This window comes from Pleurodeles waltl, chromosome 8 (genome assembly GCF_031143425.1).
Source record: "Pleurodeles waltl isolate 20211129_DDA chromosome 8, aPleWal1.hap1.20221129, whole genome shotgun sequence".
NCBI lineage: Eukaryota > Metazoa > Chordata > Amphibia > Caudata > Salamandridae > Pleurodeles > Pleurodeles waltl.
In genome coordinates this window covers 961,407,233-961,430,269 of record NC_090447.1, presented here as the reverse complement: position 1 = coordinate 961,430,269, position 23,037 = coordinate 961,407,233, and the positions used below count along the sequence as shown (strand labels likewise).

Here is a 23,037-nt window from a genome sequence, read left to right as displayed (position 1 = left end):
TTAACTAAAGTGGTTGGTCTGATCTCTAAAGAGCCAGAAAAAAGGAGTGGACACTGCAGATACATTTAAATAAGTTTGAAAGGGCCAATGACCTTCAGGAAAAAAGATCACCCATGAGGCCCCAAAGATTGCAAATCATCAAAATAAAGTTTACTCACTGTCGCCCACCACATAAATCATTAATTATTACTCACAGTCACTCAATAATATATAATCACTCATTGTGCAATAGTTACCGTTTCCAATCTAAGCACGGTGGTAGGTACACAATTGTGTCTCCCCTTTGATGCAAGCAACACATTGGAATTTGGCATTGGGAGTCTTGTGAATATCAAATCTTCTGGGGCAGCCCTGCAAAGTGGTCCAAAAAAAAGCTAGGCATGAGAGGGAGGTAGGCATTGTCTCCAATGTCCTGAAGGTAATGTGGAGGCTTCTTCACTGCAAACTGGTCCAACTACAATCCAGCCATACATGTGTCTAATGGTGGGGCACTATACATCAGACCCAAACATCATGTTCCACTAGCTATGCCCTCTTCTTTTGGCAAAGATAGAAGTTTGATGATAAATAATTAAGAAGTACTATGGTGGCATACTCAGTCAGGGAAGTAGGGTTCATCTTCAAACGAAGGTGGTTCACCCAGAAGTTTGTCAGCTAACAGACTTGATTCTGACCAATCATCCTCCTTCTCCTCCTGTGCTGTTTCAGGAACTGTGTAATTGTGTGCTAACAAATGTTGGGTCATTTTGTTCATGGTAAATCTTTCCACATTTTGAGGCGAGTAACTGGTCCTTCTCACTGTGACAATCACAACAGATGGCCTGAACACATGTTCAGCAGACACACTGGCTAAAGAACAAGTCACATAATTTATTATCAGCCTGCTGAGCACGCACTGACCATTGGCATATCTTTGCACCAATGGGTTTTGATCCACATAGATCTCTTTTGTGTCATCCAGATGCTCCTGGAACACCCTCTCAATATTCATTGATGCTTCCACTCGCACAACCTCTTTTCCTTTGCCTGTGTAGTGGACTTAGGTCTGCCAGTTAAAAACAAGCCAATGAAGAGGTTGGGGCCAATTCTTCTGTTCCTATAGTTGTGGTTTTTGCCAGTGTTCTTGTTGCTGGTATTGGCTGCTGTGAGACAAGATTGCCTTCTCTGGAAGCTGAAGGTGGCACCCCAGAACTTCTGCCCAGCAGTGGGACTTTAGTAAGTTCCAGTTGTTCTTCTTCCAGGTCTCTGGCTTGCTCAGTAATCCACCTCTTGTATTTTGAAAGCAGGATGCATTTCAAACAGAATAAATGAAAAGTTTGTTTTAATTGTTTAAGGGTAGGCATTGCTCCGTTGGACCACTTCCTGCTCTAAAAAAATGTTTGTGCCCCCATTCACAAAGGGGAAGGATTCCCTTGGGGACCCCTTCCGTTTGTGAATTGGTAATCTCCTCCTGTACAGAGTCGGTAAAGTATGAATATTTTGTGACTGCATTCCGGTTGCAAAATATTCACACATATCAGTGTGAGGGATGCCCTAAATACACCCATTCCTAATACCGATGCCCTAAAAAACGTCCCTTCCTAATACCGAATCACAAAAACAAAATGTGATTCAGTAACAAGTTACCAAGTCACATTTTTCCTTTTGTACATGGCAAAAAGCATTATACCGGTCACAAATGGCACGATGGGCCTTTTGCAACTGGTAAAATGCTTCCTACATCTGGTCCCATGGTCTCAACCAAGGCATGCGCTTATGCATTTTTGTTTATACCTACGGCCTTTCAGACACCTACTTTAGCTGGTCCTGTAGCAGATGCAACAACTTGATAGCTTGGCCCATCGTAACGTCCTCCTTGCTAACTTCCTGTGTGAAAACCTCAAAAGCGAGTAGCATTTGTGTAAGGCATTTGACTAGGCCCCATTTGTCCACATCCATTGCTATAGCTTTCCCAATCACATCCCCTCCGCTTTGAGTGACATAGTCATTGATCTGTCTATTTTGCTCAAACTGACATTGCAACATGCAATGGTCTAGTTCCAATATGTTGGCACCTCCTGCAAGAGGGCTTTAACTGGTACTCTATCAGCATGCTGAATAATCCTCAAATGCCTTTGGGCTTTAAAAGAATGGCTGAAATGAGTGCAGATTTTTCTGCAGGTGGCCAGTATGTTGCTGACTATGCCTTATTTTTTTAGAAACTCCTGCACAACCAGGTTGATGGAAAGCATCAAACACAGGTCCCTGAAATAAACATCATCTGCCATGGCCTTGACTATATTGCTGCCATTGTCTGTGGCAACAAATCCAATTCTAAGACCTCTAGGTCCTTGCTGATAAATTTGCCCAAGATGTTTGCAGCTGTATGGTATTTCTCCATGGCAAACATGGCTACATTTGCATGTCGCTTAACCCTTTTAAAACGTTCCTCACGGCCAAGACCTTTACATACCTGATGCCTACCCCCCACAAAAGAGATCCAGTGTGCAGTAATACACATGTAATAATTTGCTTGACAACTGGTCCACATGTCTGTCATCAGTCAGATAGTGTGAATAGCACTTTGCTGCAACGTTTGTCCAACCAATTGCAGCATATGGTGATGGAGCACTGGCACAGCAACTCTGGCAAAATTGGTCCTTCTTAGAACCCTCCATTTCAGGCAGATGACCTCCACAAAGTCTAAAAATCCCCCTTCATCCACAAAATGAAAAGGATGGAGGTCCAGCGCTAACATTTTAGCAGGCTTTCCAATGTACAAACGGGCTGTTGAGTGGATGCGACTATAGGGCCCAACCTGCCTAGACAATCCTGGATTAATGGCCTGGATTTTCTTCTAGCAGTGCATCAGCATCACCCACCTCAGAGGCCTCAAAATGGCACAAGAGTCAGAGTCAGATGGCAACGCCATGGCATACAGTGATTGCCCCAAGACACACATTGAATCTACTACCTCCTACTACTCAGAGCCACTGACAGTAGGTGACCCTCCTGAAACTCCAGGCCACTCTTTACCATGAAATTTAAAAATCAAATAAAAGTACATATAATACTGGCACATCCCTGATCAAACAAACAACAATAGTTTTTGAACATACTTTTGTGACATCACAATAACAAAGGACCGGATTATGATCTTGGCGGATGGGATACTCTGTCAAAAACATGATGGAGATCACATCTGCTGTATTACAAGTTCCATAGGCTATATTGGAACTTGTAATACAGTGGATGGATATCTGTCACGTTTGTGATGGTGTATCCCATCCGCCAAGATCATAATCAGGCTCAAAGTCCTTAAATCCAAAGGTAAATATTCAGCAGGCAAAGAGAGTGATCCTTGTACCTCAACATTCAAGTAAAAGTGACCAGGAGATGGACACAGCACTTGGAGGAGCCTGCTGGACAGGAGCAGGAGATTGGAGTCTCTGGTAAACTTCCTTCCTGTTGGAAAAAAAAAGTAAAAAAAAAAAAAAGGCTTCTCATACTGAAAAACAACTGGAATGGCTGGTTGGAGTAGAAAATCCACTTGCAAATATCTTTCTAGGTAGATTTAGCTAATTCTCAAGTAGAGAATCTGCTCGATGTGCACCAGAAGTCTCTCGCAGTCGCAGGTGACACTAAAATGGTGCCATCGTGGCCAGAAGCCTAGCAAGGGGGCGCAAAACCTCATGTGCGCTTCCAACTGGACAGACCCAAAACAACTCTTGCACTCACTAATGGCAAAAATTACGCCACGTGCTAGATGGAGGAATTTCGGGAACTCTGCGCTAATCTACATAGAGCGGAGTACCTCAATTCCACAAACTCCATGAGCGGAGCAAATTTTACTGCCCTAGTCTAGTATAAATAAGTTCTTTGGACCACTTGATTTCTCTTTTATCAGGGCCAACTTAAAGAAGCAATTTACAGACTTTACAATACATCTTCTGGCAATCATTTATTACTTACTTGCAATTCCATGCATCTTTCTGGGGTTGCCTAGAGAAGTTTATTTTTATGTGCTGGGAATGGTTTGTTGTTGCATGAGTACAACTATTAAATAACCATTAAACTAATATGGAGATACATACTCTTTGGTTTACATAGACATCCTAACTGGGGTTGTGTTGTAGAAAGTGCCCGGGGAGAGCAACTGGCATGTGTGCCTGCATTATGCCCCCCTGCAACACTTTAGTATTACAGAAGGGAAAACAGATGATTGTGAGTCCCTTCTGTAATACTGATAATGCTGGTACACATGTACCGCTATTGTTATCTCATGAGAACATTCCCTCATTTGCATGGTGCATGGTCCCATGCAAATGAGGAAATCTCTTTGTTGTTGTGCTCAAGCTGTATTATGGATGGAAAAGCAGAGGCGTTGTCAAGAGCCACACTGAAAGTGGGCCACAAAAAGGTGGCACACTGTTAGTGTTCTCCCTGATGGCAGCCCACTGGAGGAAGCAAGAGGGTCCCATGGGCCCACCAGACATGGGTCCCATGCTCACTGTGCCACTGGATTAAAATTGGCCTAGCTGGTGAGGCGTGATGCCCCGAGGCTGGTACCGGGATGCTTGTTTCTGGTCCAGGGAGGAACTGGCCTGACAGTTCAGGCTGGACTGTTCCCATGGGGGGCAGGGGCACGACTGATTGGCATATGGTTGGGTCCAAACTGGGGAGGCATGGTGAACAAAATAATGATAGATTAAACACAGAATGGTGGCAGGGAGTGAATGTTTGATTGGTTCAGCATTCCTTCCATCATCTGTTATTTTTGCTTTTGTCACCCTAAGTGGGAAGGGTATGCCCAGATGTAAATCCTGTGCTCACTGTGCCACTGGAGTCAAGCTGGCCTGGCTGGTGAGGGGTGATGCCCCTGGGCCTTTTCTGGGGTGCATGTTTTCGTTCCAGGGAGGATCTGACCTGGCAGTTCGGGCTGGACTGTTTCCATGGGGATCAGGGTCAGGGCTGATTGGCAAGTGGCGGATCCAGACTGGGGTCACGTGGTGAAAAACAAAACAGTGGATTAAACCCAGATCTGTGATTGGGGTGAATGTTTGATTGGTTTAGCATTCTGTCCATCATCTGACCTTTTCCCTTTTGTCACCCTGAGTGGGAAGGGGATGCCCGACGTGGGTCCCCTACTCACTGTGCCACGGGATTCAAGCTGGCTTGGCTGGTCATGGGTAATGCCCTGAGGCTGCTCCTGGGATGCTTGTATCTGATCCAGGCAGGACCTGGCCTGGAAGTTCAGGCTGGACTGTTCCCATGGGGAGCAGGGTCAAGACTGATTTGCATATGGCTGGGTCCAAACAGCGGTGGCTTTGAGAGCAAAAATAAAATGGAATAAACATGGATCTGTGACTGGGGTGAATGTTTGATTGGTTCAGCATTCTGTCAATCATCTGTTCTATGGCTTTTGTCCTCTTAAGTAAGAAAGGCATGCACAGGCATGAGTCCTGTGCTCACTGTGCTCCCGAGTTCAAGCTGGCCTGGCTGATGAAGGGTGATGCTCTGAGGGCATTTCTGGGATGATTGTTTCCTATCCAGGGAGGACCTGGACTGCTAGTTCGGGCTGGACTGTTCCCATGGGTAGGTTCAAGACTGATTTGCATATGGCTGGGTCTAAACTGGGGTGGGGTGGTGAGCAAAAGAAACAATGGATTAAACCCAGATCTGTGACTGGGGTGAATATTTGATTGGTTCAGCATTCTGTCAATCATTTGTATTTTTTACTTACATCCCCTTGCAGGCGGGTACACTTTCTCACTGCACCCACCTGCAAAGGGATCTCTAATCCATCACCCATGTGCAGGCAGTTGCTGCTTGCTGTGTGAAACAAAGAGCAGCTTTGAAGCAGCATCTCCTTATTTTACTTGAATGCGCTGCCCCCAGGGCAGGATGAGGGGAAGTGATAGGATGCATTTTACATGTCCCATGTCGCATCTATTTAAAGGTGACCCATGGTACAACCAGGACGATAGCAACATATGTGTAATGAGGGGCTTGGGGACCAATGTTTCACTATTAGGCCTTCCCATGTTTTTAAAATGGGAACATTCTAAAGGATCGGTTACCTATTTAAATATAGTGCCTCACAAGTGGCAAATGGTTGTTGAGCTATAGAGACCACATCAGTTACATTTGCTGTGTCTTTGTAAGAGGGACATGTCATAGTTATTTGAAAAAAAAAATTGACGGACCCCCTTAACTTGTCAAGACTTGCAGAGACCCAAAGAACAGATGTTTAATCAGTACAAGGGAAATGTTTTGTGATCTGAAAGCACACAACTTCAGCTTCCTAGAAATTGCTATGATTAATTCTATATTTCCTGGAAGCATACAGTTTTGGACTATGAAAGAGATACATAGATAAGAGATTTGTGTTTTTGTCTAGTTAAAACAAATTGAGAAAAAACTTAAAGCAGCAATTCTGCTGCCACTAAATAAAGCCTTTGCTGACTGTCCTATAGGAGAAATCGTTGTGCCTAAATGGCCACTGATTTGTGTAAAAGTAAGCTCCTATCACTTAATCTACATTTGATCAATCCAAAAGTCTATAAGTATACTTTCATTTATTTATGATTCAAGTGCATGTTTACCAGTAAAATTTTATTTATTTATTCATTTTTAATAGTCATTTACACTTTTAAATTATGTTCTTATATAACAATAAAGTGGCATAAAACGCAGCACTGCGTCACTTCAGAAACGCAGGGATGTGCAGTATTAACAAGAATACCCCTGTGTTTGACCCTGCGCTGACGCTAAAATTGCTGCTCAGCATCAATGCAGCCACTCTTGCGCTATGGTGCAAGAATGGCTGCATTTCGGGGGAGATTGTTTTTGTGCAGGGAGGGACACCGGACAGCTCCACCAGAGCTTCACAAAAAGTGCTGCTCCGGTGTTATTGGGGACTTGTAAATTTGCCCCTTAGTGCCTTGGTGGATCAGGAACTATAGAGTACTCCAATAGTTAAAGATTTTATTTAAATCTTTTTAGTAGTTAAGGGCTCCATGTACGTACGTTTTGTGACTCGCAAATTGGTTGCAGCGCTATTTGCAACCGTGCAAAAAGTGAAATGGTATGTTCCAATGCCATTTCGGAGTCCAAAATAGTGATGCGACCAATTTCTGAATTGCAATAATTTGCGACTCGTGATTGAGACTCACAATTAAGAAATCGCAATTTGCGAGTCGCAAACCGCATGTACAAGGCAGTCGCAAATTGAGAATAGTCACAAAAAGCCCATTTTGCACACCCAGATTAGCACTGATTCCAAACAGGTGGTAACCAGAACCAAAGTATAAAAGCAGAACCAGAAGGCATCTGGGTTTCTCAAAATGGCTTCATCCTACGTGATTGCATGGAGGAGGCGAGTCCAGGCTGCCCAGCAGAGGAGGAGGAGGTGAAGACAGGAGAGGATATACAGAACCAGGCAGACCATATTTCAACAAACTGAGGAGGAAATATATGACAAATAGAGACTTAGCAGCACAGGTATCTTAGAGATTATTGAACTGTTATGGAGACCTTGTGCAGCTGCTCCATCCCCACACATGTGCAAGCGCTCTGCTCACTGTACCTCTTGCTACCAGGGGGTGATTGTAGTTGCTGGTGGGGTGTTCCAAAGTGCCCTGTCACGATTTTTTAGACTGTTCTTAGATGCCATACTCACACACAGGTCCAGATACACAACACCAAATTGGACTACTACAGAATTGCAAACTTTCCCCATGTAATCGGGTGTGTGGACGGGACACATATACCCATTTGTCCACCTGCAAATCTAGAATATGTGCTCCACAACAGGAAATGTACTCACTCACTCAACATCCAGGTGGTATGTGATGCCCATAATGTAATAATTGATATAGTGGCAAAAGTTCCTGGGAACACACATGATGCGTACATATTCAGGCACAGTGGGATACACCAACACCTAAAACGTGGGGAGTTTGGTGGAGAATATTTATTAGGTACTGTGTAGTACACACCAATGTCACAAGTACACGTCACTGCATAACCTTTTGAAGCCATGCTCATATCTACAGTTTTTTTCAACAGGTGACAGTGCATATGTGTAGGAAAGGACCATCTTGCCTGGCATGTTACCCCCATATTTCACTGTATATATGTTGTTTTAGTTGTATTTTTCACTGGGACCCTGCCAGCCAGCTCATAAGTGTGCCCTGTATGTGTTCCCTGTGTGATGACTAACTGTCTCACTGAGGCTCTGCTAACCAGAACCTCAGTGGTTATGCTCTCTCTTTGCTTTCCAAATTGTCACTAACAGGCTAGTGACCAATTTCACCAATTCACATTGGCATACTGGAACACCCTTATAATTCCCTAGTATATGGTACTGAGGTACCCAGGGTATTGGGGTTCCAGGAGATCCCTATGGGCTGCAGCATTTCTTTTGCCACGCATAGGGAGCTCTGACAATTCTTACACAGGCCTGCCACTGCAGCCTGAGTGAAATAACATCCACGTTATTTCACAGCCATTTTACACTGCACTTAAGTAACTTATAAGTCACCTATATGTCTAACCTTTACCTGGTAAAGGTTGGGTGCTAAGTTACTTAGCGTGTGGGCACCCTGGCACTAGCCAAGGTGCCCCCACATTGTTCAGGGCAAATTCCCCGAACTTTGTGAGTGCAGGGACACCATTACACGCATGCACTATACATAGGTCAATACCTATGTATAGCGTCACAATTGTAACTCCGAACATGGCCATGTAACATGTCTAAGATCATGGAATTGTCACCCCAATGCCATTCTGGCATTGGGGAGACAATTTCATGATCCCCCGAGTCTCTAGCACAGACCCGGGTACTGCCAAACTACCTTTCCCGGGGTTTCACTGCAGCTGCTGCTGCTGCCAACCCCTCAGACAGGTTTCTGCCCTCCTGGGGTCCAGCCAGGCTTGGCCCAGGAAGGCAGAACAAAGGACTTCCTCAGAGAGAGGGTGTTACACCCTCTCCCTTTGGAAAAACGTGTCAAGGCTGGGGAGGAGTAGCCTCCCCCAGCCTCTGGAAATGCTTTGATGGGCACAGATGGTGCCCATCTCTGCATAAGCCAGTCTACACCGGTTCAGGGATCCCCCAGCCCTGCTCTGGCGCGAAACTGGACAAAGGAAAGGGGAGTGACCACTCCCCTGACCTGCACCTCCCCTGGGAGGTGCCCAGAGCTCCTCCAGTGTGCTCCAGACCTCTGCCATCTTGGAAACAGAGGTGCTGCTGGCACACTGGACTGCTCTGAGTGGCCAGGGCCAGCAGGTGACGTCAGAGACTCCTTCTGATAGGCTCTTACCTGTGTTGCTAGCCTATCCTCCTTCCTAAGTAGCCAAACCTCCTTTTCTGGCTAATTAGGGTCTCTGCTTTGGGGAATTCTTTAGATAACGAATGCAAGTGCTCATCAGAGTTCCTCTGCATCTCTCTCTTCACCTTCTGCCAAGGAATCGACCGCTGACTGCTCTGGACGCCTGCAAAACTGCAACAAAGTAGCAAAGACTACTACTGCAACCTTGTATCGCTGATCCGGCCGCCTTCTCAACTGTTTTCCTGGTGGTGCATGCTGTGGGGGTAGTCTGCCTCCTCTCTGCACTAGAAGCTCCGAAGAAATCTCCTGTGGGTCGTCGGAATCTTCCCCCTGCAACCGCAGGCACCAAAAGACTGCATCACCGGTCCTTTGGGTCCCCTCTCAGCATATCGAGCGTGGTCCCTGGAACTCAGCAACTCTGTCCAAGTGACTCCCACAGTCCAGTGACTTTTCAGTCCAAGTTTGGTGGAGGTAAGTCCTTGCCTCCCCATGCTAGACTGCATTGCTGGGTACCGCATGATTTGCAGCTGCTCCGGCTCCTGTGCACTCTTCCAGGATTTCCTTTGTGCACAGCCAAGCCTGGGTCCCCGACACTCTAACCTGCAGTGCACAACCTCCTTAGTTGTCCCCCTGCGTCGTGGGATCTTCTTTTGTGACTTCGGGTGAGCTCTGGTTCACTCCTCTTTGTAGTGCCTGTTCCGGCACTTCTGTGGGTGCTGCCTGCTTCTGAGAGGGCTCCTTTTCTTGCTGGGCACCCCCTCTGTCTCCTCACGCAATTGGCGACATTCTGATCCTTCCTGGGCCACAGCAGCATCCAAAAACCCTAACCGCAACCCTTGCAGCTAGCAAGGCTTGTTTGCAGTCTTTCTGCGTGGGAACACATCTGCAAGCTTCTTCACGGCGTGGGACATCCATTCCCCAAAGGGGAAGTTCCTAGTCCTCTTCGTTCTTGCAGAATCCACTGCTTCTACCATCCGGTGGCAGCTTCTTTGCACCCTCAGCTGGCATTTCCTGGGCATCTGCCCACTCACGACTTGAGTGTGACTCTTGGACTTGGTCCCCTTGTTCCACAGGTACTCTCATCTGGAAATCCATTCTTGTTGCATTGCTGGTGTTGGTCTTCCTTGCAGAATTCCCCTATCACGACTTCTGTGCTCTCTGGGGAACTTAGGTGCACTTTACACCTACTTTTCAGGGTCTTGGGGTGGGCTATTTTTCTAACCATCATTGTTTTCTTACAGTCCCAGCGACTCTCTACAAGCTCACATAGGTTTGGGATCCATTCGTGATTCGCATTCCACTTTTGGAGTAAATGGTTTGTGTTGCCCCCATACCTATGTGCTCTCATTGCAATCTATTGTGACTGTACATTGCTTGCATTGCTTTCTATTGCTATTACTGCATATTTTTGGTATTGTGTACATATATCTTGTGTATATTTGCTATCCTCATACTGAGGGTACTCACTGAGATACTTTTGGCATATTGTCATAAAAATAAAGTACCTTTATTTTTAGTATATCTGTGTATTGTGTTTTCTTATGATATTGTGCATATGACACCAGTGGTATAGTAGGAGCTTTGCATGTCTCCTAGTTCAGCCTAAGCTGCTCTGCTAAGCTACCTTTTCTATCAGCCTAAGCTGCTAGACACCTCTTCTACACTAATAAGGGATACCTGGACCTGGTGCAGAGTGTAAGTACCCCTTGGTACTCACTGCAAACCAGGTCAGCCTCCTACAATATGCTCTGAGGCTATGGATACTCACCCCATATCTAACTCCTGCCAATCAGAATGAGAGGCGCTACAACATTGGACATTGGCAAACCAGAACCGTCATTGAGAGGACCTTTGGCATATTAAAGTCACGTTTTTGATGCCTGAACAAAAGTGGAGGTGCAGTCCAGTATGCCCCAGAGACTGCATTCAAGATTGTGGCAACATATGCCATCCTACACAACATAGCAACCAGATGTGGGCTACATCTCACCCTAGATGACACAGATTCAGAGGATGAGGAGCAAGAGCCACCACAACAGCAGCTTGGGGATGGTAGCATCGCACTGGAGGGCAGACGGAGACGGGACCACATTGCAACTCACTACTTTGGCAGGTACGTGGCAGCCGTTACAGCACTCACAAATGTAAGACACACATAGCCAGGTTGTGCAAAAAAGAAATTTCCTTTAATGTCAGGAGTGCATTATTTAAATGTTGACGTTTAGCTAGCAGTAAAGAAGTAAAATGTAACAAAGTCAGACACATTAATATCATGTGCCTCAGATTAAACCCAGGTAGACAATATCACACCCTCTACGGCTCCGTCCACCATGGCCTGTGCCTGGTTGGTCCCCTGATGTCTGGCGGGCACTGCTACTACACAGAATGTGGGCATCTGAAGCAGAAACGCTGCTTACGCTTGAGATGTCCTCACTGTCCTGAGGGGTGTCACCAACACCTCTGGCTTCCTGGGTGGTATTAACTGAGGTCAACTGCAGCAGTGATGTGCTCTAGTCCCCTTGCCACATCCCCGGAAAACTGGCCTAGTTCCACCTGTAGCATGACAGTGTGCCTTGACAGGCAGGTAGTTGTGGTGGCTAGGCGGCCAATGGACAGACTGAGCCGCTCCAAACGTGCAGCTGTGTGGCACTCTCTGCGCCTTGCATGGGCCCGATCCACAACCATTTCCCTACACAGGTCATTGATGGCGGTGGTGAGGTTTACCATTTTGGTGTTCATGTTGGAAAACTGTGATACAACATTGACAAATCCCTGTGTGACGGTCTGTTGCATTCTGTGCAGGTTCCGGTTTTTCATCCGCATTTGTTTATTTTGCAGGCGGTGACTGCTCAGTAGGGATGCCTCTAGTCCATGGAATTGTTCAGTTGTGACATCCTCCTCACCTGCATCCTGTGTTCGACTACACCGTCTACACCCAGACCCAGCTGTTCACAGTGGCTGACTCACACCCATCTGTGGCCCAGATGGTAGGTTTCCTGCCTCATTGTCCACATCTGTCTCTTCGGTGGTCTCACGTGCATGGTGGACAATCGGTGCGGTACTGCACTTCCCTGCAGATATGCTGACTGCTTCGTCTGCTGTCATGGTGGCATCATCATCTCCCTCCACACTAGGGTCATCGGTGGACACTTGAGGGAGACCTGTGGGACACAGGGGATACACTGTCAGTGCCTCTCTGATGTGTGGCGTATCAAAATTAATATTCTTAAACCTTTGGACTACTGTACTACATTGCACATAATGCACTGTCCTTGAGGTTATAATATAGGCATGGAACAAATTCGGATGATGCATGCTTTTGTGGACTGTGGTTGTGTGCATGGTGCCTTGAATGGTGTAAATAAGTGAGATTTGCTACTTACTTTTGGAGGTTCCAGGTGCGGAACTGTTCAGGTCCCCAATTCCTATGACAACCTCTGGCTCCAGAGTGGTGTCCACCATGCTCTCTGTAGCTGTAGGAGGTGGTACTGTGGATGGTCCTCCACCTGTTCCATGCACCTCCCTCAACCACTCTGCCACACTTTCCTTGGTTCTGGGACTGAGGTCATACCACCTTTTGCGAACATCCTCAATGGTACGATGGATGACTCCTATCGCATTGATCTTGCTCTGTATGTCCAGCCAAATCTTCTTTTTTTGTGTGTCAGGGACACTTATTGCTGCCTTGCCAAACATGACCTCATGGTGTAAGCGGCACTCCTCAGTCAGGACCTCCAGCTCCTTATCAGAGAATTTGAGCTTTTTCTTCCTCCCTGCAGTGGTTGCCTCCATAGTTTTAGTTGCTATGGCTGCAGTTGCTCCTCTCAGCTGGGTGTGCCTCTGCTGTCTGTGCTGGGGGGTACTTCCTGGTTCTGATGTCATCAACCAGCACCAGGAAGTGTGTTTTCTCTTTTTTTTTTGCACACGTTTGCTAATTGCGACACAGTCGCAATTTGCAACTCTGTGACACACCCATGTGCAATTTAGGAAATTGCAATTTGCGAATTCGCAAATTGCAGTGCGACTCTGCACCGAATCGCAAAATAGGATTGCGATTCTGTCTTTCATCCTGTTTTGCGATTCGGAAATAGCGACTCGCATTGAGTCACTATTTCTGACTCGCAATTTTTACATGTAGCCATAAATTCCTTATTAGCAAATCATATGCCTTTAAATATAATTGCAGAACAAAGAATGAAGCGTGTTCCATAAAGATTATCCCTGTTCTAAACTAAATAAAATAAAAAATGAGCATTAGTAGAACTCATAAAGAGTTCAAGATTTGAGAGGTGAAAGAATAAAAGCTGTAGCCGAACTTCCCTTACAGAGAGGTTTGAGAAACTCTGTAAACTCTCAGAAATGCATGAATTCAACCGTAGAATCAAAATTATTGACCAGAAAGAGTATGAGTAAGAATGTATCTGAGTCAAAGTGCTCTCAAGAAAGTCTTCGAAAGGGACTCTCAAGCAAACTAAGAAAATGCCTTGGTCTCTAGTATTGAAACACACAATTATACAGCAAAACATATCAGCAAAATGCATTATACTATGGGGGTCATTCTGACCCTGGCGGTCCATGACCGCCATGGCGGAGGGCGGCGGAAGCACCGCCAACAGGCTGGCTGTGCTTCCTGGGCTATTCTGACCGCGGCGGTAAAGCCGCGGTCAGAAAAGGGGAACCGGCGGTTTCCCGCCGGTTTTCCCCTGGCCCAGGGAATCCGCCATGGCGGCGCCGCTTGCAGCACCGCCAAGGGGATTCCGACCCCCTTCCCGCCAGCCTGTTTCTGGCGGTGTCCACCGCCGGAACCAGGATGGCGGGAACGGGTGGCACTGCCCATGCCACTGGCATGGGCAGTGCAGGGGCCCCCTAACAGGGCCTTGCAGACAGTGAAAATCTCGACTGGTGCCACTGCACCCGTCGCACCCCTGCAACTCCGCCGGCTCCATTCCGAGCCAGCATTTTCGTTGCAGGGGCTTTCCCGCTGGGCCGGCGGACGGCCTTTTGGCGGTCGCCCGCCGGCCCAGCGGGAAAGTTGGACTGACCGCCGCGGTCATTCGGCGGTAACCGCATGGCAGGCGGCGACCGCCGCCCGCCGCGGTCAGAATGACCGCCTAAGTATTGTAAAGATAGCTCATTGTCTCAGCCAATAGGATGACAATTCTTCATGGAAACAAGAAAGTTTCCATTGATTTAGTATGCTTAGCAAAGAACGTCCTCAACACAAGATATATTTAATTGCAACTTATAACACAATTATCAACTTGGTTTCATTCCTTTAGTGCTTCTTTCTATAAGACAAAATAAGTGAAGATAAGTGCAACACATAACTCCATGAGATCTCCTCCGTTCTCATAAGCTTCAATTGACAACCTCTGTTCATAAAGAAACACCTTTTTAAGACTAAATTAACATTTCAATACACTATTATAATTACGTAGTCCAAGTGGATCCCTATTCATACTGTTGTTTCAAAAATGCATTTGTGTCATACACTTATGACCATGAGACGTCAGAGCAAAGAAGATAGGAAAGAAAGAGATAAAAATTCATTTGTCAGTGTTTTAAGCTGAATAGATGTCTTCATGAAAAACTGTATGTGCAAAACCACATTTTAAGCAGCATTTAGTTGAGGCTTACATGATATATTGTACCGGTTAATAATGCCAATGTTTAATTAGTGAAAATGCTTCTGCAGCCTCATTAGGAGGCCCACTGTAATCCCAATGGGACAGCAACAATTGTTATAGGTCTCCCCGGGCTTCCATAACCTGAAGTAACTCCACAGCTACAGAGGTTTTGCACCCGGTCACCTTAGCTGTTGAAAGCACCTGAAATATTTGGTGAAACCATCCCAAAAATGTAAATTTACGCCAGGAATCATGTGTTACACTCCCATTTCTCTATTTCTTAGAAGACCCCTGGGGTCCAACTTGTAACCTGGTGCATTATTTTCACCCAGAATTACTGATACATATGCTATTGGGAAGACTCAGGGATATACAAGCATATTTCCAGTCTTTATTTAAATGGGGTCCAGAGACAATTTAAGTCCAAAAGTAAATTATTTGCTGAACTGTTCTTGTTATCAGTTATGAATTGCTCTGCCGAGTACTGGAGGCAAGAGAGCACATTCTTTTACAGTAGAAGAGTGGAATGAAGAGAGGGTTGTGTGGTTTTGGTTTGTGTGGTTAGATTTTTTTTTCAAATTTGGGTGTGAGTTGGGGGGTGAAGAGGATGAAAAGCAGTACCATAGATTATTTTACATTTGGGAGGAGAAAAGTAAAGAGTACTGTGGTTTTGCTCGGAACCCATGTATTGTTTTTTTAATGGGGTGAGAGGTGGTCAGTTGGTAGATACCAGGAGTAGGGGATAGGATGATCAAACTCGTCCTAGTCTCTTTAACCATATGAGGTGCAGTTTTACATTACATTATTTATTTAATTTGAAATGTTAATTGCACAATTGTGTTTTGAAGGTTTGATATTATTACAAATAAGTGCACCAAGTTATATATAAAAAAATTTCTTCAGCCTTATAGTGGTTGATTTCTGTACTTTAATTGGAGGTGGATCAGCAACAGAAAGCTTGAGCCAGACTCAAGCCTGATGTTGGCTCCAGCTCAGGTCAAGACATGGTCTACCTTTATGGAGTAAGAAAGCAGTGACTTTTGATCTAAAACAGGAGGCAAGAGGAAGCAATACCCATCTACTGGATGACTGACACAATGTGAAACCAGAAAATCTATAATCAATCCCAACTTCCTAGCTTGACTAAACTGTATGATCATAGAAAAATATTTTATTTCACTGAGTCTCATTTTTTTCCATTATCACATAGAGAGCATCTTCAAATACTTGAGTTCAGGATGTGAGTGACACAAAAAAAAGTGTTTATTCACTAGATTATAATCTAGCCCTTATAGTAGGGTATGCATGACAACTGACTTACCTCATAGTTTACTAGTAGCATTGTTATCAGGGCAGGGGCAGGAATGTATCTACACCCATGTTTGTGAACTATCACTTTGAATAAATACTCTCCATGCAGTAATATAATCTGATGTACTAAGGTGAAATGCTTCGGCAGGTTCAAGAAATACACTTTTTTTAATTTTGGAGAAACATAATCATATTTTTACATATTTATTGCATAATTTACATTCCCTTTTTCTACCATGGCTGGACTCATGCATGGGGTTTTGTAGCCAAGTCAAATCTCTGTTTTGGTTCTCCCTGTCTCTAACTTAAGGTGAGGACTTCACCCCTCAGGGTGATTAGTTATCATAAAGTAGAAGTATTAGTAAGAGATGTATAAAAGCAATGTATTTGTTTACTGTGGGTATTAGGGTTGTCAATGTTTGTTCCCAATGTACTAATAAGATTTCAGTCATAAAATATGCATGGGGCAGCCATCTTAATGGCCTTGGAAGATGCTTCAGATGTCATGGGCAAAGATGAAGCATGCGTTTGGGTGCTATTGGACCTTTCCTGGTAGTCGTACAGACACACCACTAAGCATCATTGATACATAAATGGGGAAAAGTGGATCTGTCCTCAATTAGTTACTCATTTATCCTACACACACAGATAAATATACGAAATGGTTGTTTGCTAATCTTCCCACTTCATATGAAGTGTCTTACTTATGGGTACATGCTCCCTCCATCTGGGACATCGGCATTCTGAAAACTCTCATATCTAGTCAGAAGTTACTACTTCACAAATATACAAGCAGCAACACAATATACCAGAGGGTGTTGTCACCTGATCAATCAATCAATCAATCAATCAGTAATTTGTTAAGCACGCTACTCACCCGATAGGGTCTCAAGGCGCTGGGGGGTGCTACTGCTCGAAGAGCTAGGTCTTGATGTGCTTCCTGAAGGTCAGGAGGTTCTGGGTCAGAAGGAGGTTGTCGGGGAGGGAGTTACAGGTTTTGGTGGCAAGATGGGAGAAGGATCTGCCGCCGGTTGTGGTACGGTGGATGCGGGGGACAGTCGCGGGCGATGTTGGCGTGTCGGGATGTGGAAGTTGAGACGCTTGTTGAGGTAGGCAGGTCTGGCGTCGTGGAGAGCCTTGGGAGTGTGGATCAGGAGTTTGAAGATGATCCTTTTGTTGACAGGGAGTCAGTGGAGGTCTTTGAGGTGGGCTGAGATGTGTTTGTGGCGAGAGAGGTTGAGGATGAGTTGTGCTGAGGCGTCCTGGACGCGCTGTACTTTCTTCTGGAGCTTGCCATAGTCCAGTCTACTGCTAACGAGGGCGTGGGTGACCATTCTTCTGGTTTCAACGAGGATCCATCTGAAGGTCTTGTGAAGCATGCGAAAGGTGTTAAAGCATGAGGATGTGACAGCATTGACTTGCTGGGTCATAGACAGCGATGACTTCAGTATGAAGCCAAGGGCGCATGCGTGGGTGGTGGGCGTTAGGGCAGATCCCAGGGTGGCAAGCCACCAGGAGCCTTCCCATGCTGATTTGTTGGAGCCGAAGATGATGATTTTGGACTTCTCCAAGTTCAGTTTGAGGCGGCATGCCTCCATCCAGTTGGCGATGGCGTAAAGTCCGGTGTGGAGGTTGGTCTTGGCAGTTGCAGGGCCCTTCGTGAGAGAGAAGATGAGCTGAGTGTCGTCCGCGTAGGAGACGATGTTAAGGCCATGGGATCGGACGATGTTGGCGAGCGGTATCATGTAGACATTGAAGAAGGTGGGGCTGAGTGAGGATCCCTGGGGAACTCCGCAGATGGTTGTGGTGGCTTTAGACAGAAATGGGGGGAGGCGGACTGTTTAGGTTCTGCCAGAGAGGAAGGATGTGAGCCAGTCCAGTGCTCTGTGGCGGATTCCGGCATCGTGGAGGTGTGTGTGAAGCGTGTGATGACAGACAGTGTTGAAGGTTGCGGAAAGGTCAAGGAGGATGAGGGCAACGGTTTGACCTTTGTCAAACCTGTTCCTAATGTCGTCGGTGCAAGCGATAAGGGCAGTCTCGGTGCTGTGGTTCTTGCGGAAGCTGGACTGGGAGGTGTCAAGTAGGCTGTTGTCCTCCGAGAAGCGAGATAGTTGTTTGTTGACTATCTTATCAATGACCTTCACAGGGAAGGGAAGTAGGGAGATGGTCTGTTAGTTTTTGAGGTCTTTGGGGTCGGCTTTAGGCTTTTTGAGCAGGGCTCTGACTTTGCAGTGTTTCCTGCTCTCCGGGAAGATGGCAGTTTCGAAGGAGCTGTTGATGATGGTTTGGAGCTGGGGAGGGATGATTTGGCTGGCTTCATAGAAGACGTGGTGAGGGCAGGGGTCGGCGGCTGAACCGGAGTGGATGGTGCTCATGGTCTTGGTGGTTTCCTAGTCGTTGGTGGGGATCCAGGCACTCAGAATGTTGGTGTGGTTTGGTGCATCGGGGTCGGCCTTGGCAGTGGTTGTGGTGGGGGGTGGCGGTGCGAAGCTGCCATGGATGTTTGTGATCTTGCGGTGAAAAAAGGTGGAGAGGGAGTCGCAGAGGTCTTGCGAGTGGGGGGTCAGCAGAGCAGGACTTGGGGTTGGTGAGTTGCTTGATGATGCTGAAGAGCTCCTTGCTGTTGTGCGCATTGTTGTCAATTCGTTCTTTGTAGAAATAACTTTTGGTGGTCTGGATGAGCTGGTGGTGTTTGCGGATGGCAGATTTGAGGGCGACGTGGTTGCTTTCTGTTTGTTCTTGCCACCAGATCTTCTCAGCTTTTCGGCATTCCCATTTGGAGGCCTGAAGGTTTGCGGAAAACCAGGGAGCTTTTTTGTTGGTGCAGGTGTTGGTGGTTTTCCTGAGTGGAGCGAGTGTGTTTGCGCAGTTGCCAAGCAATTGCTTGAGGTTGAGGGCCGCGGTGTTGGGGTCGCTGGTGTGGGTGGTGGGGCATGGGTGAGGTTGGAGATCAGTTGGTCCTTGGAGATCTTGTTCCACTTGTGGTGAGGGATTCAATGCTGTTGGTGGTGGGCGGTGGGTTTCTGGAAGAAAAAATGGACACAGCTGTGGTCGGGCCAGTGGAGCTTGGTGGCGTGGGTGAAGGTAATGTGGTTGCTGGTGGAGAAGATGCAGTCAAGTGTGTGGGTGGCTGAGTGGGTGGGCATGGTGACAAGTTGCTTGAGGCCGAGGTTGGAGAGGTTGTCCAGTAGGGCTGAGGAGTTGCTGTCGCTGGTGTTCTCCAGGTGAAAATTCAGGTCGCTGGGGGGCATGTAGTCTGTGGAGGTGAGGGCGTGGGTGCTGATTGCATCAGCGATAGCATCGCAGAATTGTGGGCGGGCCCCAGCGGTCTGTAGAAGAGGGTCCCTCTCAGGGTGGTGTTGGCGTTGACATATATCTTGAAGTGCAGGGTTCGTGGGTGTTGGTTGAGATCCTGATGGAGCTCCTGTGGATTATGGCAATTTCTCCTCCTGGTTTGTTGGTGCGGTCTCTTCGGGTGATATTGTAGCCCTCAGGGATGGCTATGGCGATGTCGGGTTTCGATGAGGGGTTCATCCAGGTCTCGGTGAGGAAGGCGATGTCTGGGGAGGTTGATGTGAGCAGGTCCCAGAGTTTGACTGTGTGCTTGTGGACGGAGCAGGTGTTGAGGAGGATGCAGCTGAGGCGGTTGCGGTGGGTGGCGTTGTTGTGGTGCTTGGTGGCTTGAGCGCAGGTGAAGTTGCACGTATGGCATGAGAAGGGTCCATGGGTGTACCTAGGGGAGGTCTGGACGCAGGCAGTGGGGTGGCCAGGGTTGAGCCCGTGGAGTTATTTGGTGGTGTAGTGGTGTCCAGTTGTTTGGGAGGTGCTTGGGACAGGGGGACTGGCGCTAGGCGCAGTCCAGGCACGGACAGATGCAGAAGGGCTTGCCTCTGGTGCACCTCAGGCACCCATCTGGCACGCCAGCTACTCGTGACCACGCAGCCATGCAGCGGCCACCATTAAGAAGGGGAGATGGGAGGGAGGAGCAGCTGGGAGGTGGGAGGCAGGGGGGGGCGGCAAATGGGGGCGTGAGGGGGGCGGGCCACAAGGGATGAAGCAGCTGGGACAGGAGGAGGAAAAAAAGGCAAAAAACGGCAAAAAAGTCAGAGATACACTAAAGGCAATAAAACAGAGTCAAAACAGGAAAGGCACAAGACAGAGTCAGAAAAAACTGAAAAAGGCACAGAAGGAGGTAATAACGGCACTAAAACACAGAGAGAAATTACCGGCCACACACAATACTTACGGCAACCACGAGACACCAGGGATGAGGCTCAGGCTGGTGCCTGTGGGTGATGGAGGGCCTCGAACTTGCGACAGTAGCGAGGGCGGGGTCAGGGGCACGCAGGCAGGGTGGTGGAGCTGCTCGGCGTGTCGAGTGATTCCTGGCCATAATAGAGTTGACCTGATGGAATTGTAAAGCAGAAATGGTCTATGTGTTAGAAGATTGGATGGGCTAGTGTGTAACTTAATGCTGCTGAAAATCCGCTAAAAATCCAAAATGGTTGGAAGAAAACTCAAGCTTGATAATTAGCTAAAAACTAATTACTACGGTAGTTACCATGTGGTTTGCTCAAGACATCCACTTAAAACGTTTGAAGTTGACCAGATCTAGACACTAGTGACTACATCTACTTGAGAAATTCAAAATCGTGGATTTTACTGAAAATTTCAAGTAAATTCTGTTGTGCAAGCTCGGCTCTTGTATCATCTAGTTACTAGAAATATTGTTCTCACAGATCTGCCCAAGTTAGCACTCCACTAATGAAGACGTTCTTACCAAACTGAAAAACCCCAACCAGACAGGCAAGTGACTCTCTTCTTTCTTAGGCTGTCCCATCATCACCTCCATCCCTCCATCTCTGTTTTCTCAAAGACTGGGAGGTGTTCAATTTTGGATCATAAACGGCCGCAGTTTATTAACTTTATACATCAAAAATTCACAAAATGCAGACACGCAATCATATTATACAAGTTTAATGCCATGTCAGGTCTCTGTGACCCTTTAGTTCTTTGTGTTGTTGTTATGCCACTGAAAGTCAGTGGTTTTGCACAGCGTATTCTCATGAGGTGCCTCTTAGACAGCGTTCCAGCTGCTAGGCTTCTCTCATTACAGAATCACAGTGGGTGGCTCCTTGGCCCTGCCCGGGCTGCAGGTGCTGTGTCCGCCCACTGCCAACCCCTTTTGGCAGCCTGTCGCTGCTCCCTTGTGTCCCTGCTGTGAAGCATCCAAAGGATACTCCTCGAGCAGCTCTTGCCTTTTTCGTTATGGTGTTATCAGTCCGACTGTGTCTTACCGCCATACTGCCTGTGGTTACCCAGCCACATGAAGCTTCCCCACTTCTTGGTTGTCCTATTGGAAGGCCCCAACTACATTCAACAGAAACATATTGATGCCCACCCCAGGCAAGTGGATGCCATCTGCCTCATAAAATCCTGGTGTCTTCAGGCTGATAAAGCTGTGTCTAATGAAATCCCAAGAATTGGCCCTGCACACCCTGGACATAGAAGTATTGAGTTTCCTTCTGGATCTTTCTACCGCCACATGGTCCCCCACCGCCCTTCAGCCCGACCTTGCTATCACTTCTGACCATAAGATATCTGGAGGATGACACATTCTGGCCACTGCTGCAAGCCCCAATACCATTGCCCCATACAAATCTCTCCTACCCCGGCAGGTTAAATCATTTCTCGCCTAAGTGTATGATCACTTGGTCTGGCCTGCCTACACATTGGAGCACATAATGCACAGTGGGATGCGCTGTGCCTATTGTATTCTGGGCTGTCTTTCATCCCCAGCTCCTCAAACTTCTTCCGTGCAGCCCAGCTATGTGCCCTTGATGTATAAGAGTGACCCATAATCCATGTTTTGGGATTGTCCCCTGTGAGGACTGTAGTGGGAGAGGTGAGCAAAAAGGAGAGAGATAGCGCAGGGTTAGACTAGTGGGCCACCGGCCAGATGTACCCTTTAAATGCTCCTGATACCTAGCGACCCAGACTATTGATCTGGTCCTCACTGAGACCATTTGCTGCCACTGTCATGGCTGCTCCTATGCAGAAGGAGTGTGTCCTGAACCTCCCTGGGGGGAGCCCAGCCTTTGCAGTGTCATCTTTGAGACTGCATTGAATTGAAAGCGGCTGAGGCAGGAGCCACCCTCATGTTGAAACAGTGTTAAATCTTTGGGGATGCCTGGTCTGAAGTATTCTAGCATACTGTACACTGGGCAGAGTGTGTCAGCATCCAGGCAGAAAAGCTGTGAGTATTTATCTTTACCCTCTTGGTCAGCCTTTGACCTGCCCAGGTAAATGGTCATGACTCCATCCCGATGAACACATCCTGGCCTCTCAAACAAAAATCACCTGGTGATGACCTGGTGGGGGCCACAATTTTGCTAACCTGGTAGGCCCCTGTTTTGTCCTGAATACCAATGATAGGGTAGTTATTAGTTGCCTCAATAAGGTAAAATCGATTGAAAGGCATTGGTCCCGCCGGGTGGGCTGTAATCTACCCCAACCTTTCAGGGCAGCCCTGCAGTAAAATGAATTGGTTGGATCTGATCCTGATGACAGTTTTGCATAGTAGGCAACTGCACTGGGGTGAGTCTGTGCCCATGTTTTGCTTCTACCCTCTGAGAATGCCCACTGTATAAAATTCTGCACTTCTCTTCACCATGCTGTTCCCTTTTGCTCCAGTCACCTCCTGAAACACTTCCCAGCACTTATTGCATCTTGCTGCCATCTTTGGGGCAAGAGCGCTGTCCACCAGCATCCTCATGAAAAGTCCACCA

General features: G+C 47.0%; 1 protein-coding gene across 1 annotated transcript; it reads right to left on the bottom strand.

Moving 5' to 3' along the window:
• Nucleotides 1–595: 595 nt before the first annotated feature.
• Nucleotides 596–13,103, bottom strand: LOC138249570 (myb-related transcription factor, partner of profilin-like). The gene is made up of 3 exons (XM_069203514.1): nt 12,695–13,103; nt 12,281–12,472; nt 596–849 (listed from the first exon to the last, which is right to left on the bottom strand). Exons 1-3 carry the CDS (start codon nt 13,101–13,103, stop codon nt 596–598), a joined length of 855 nt encoding a protein of 284 aa, XP_069059615.1.
• Between the last annotated feature and the right edge of the window lie 9,934 nt (nt 13,104–23,037).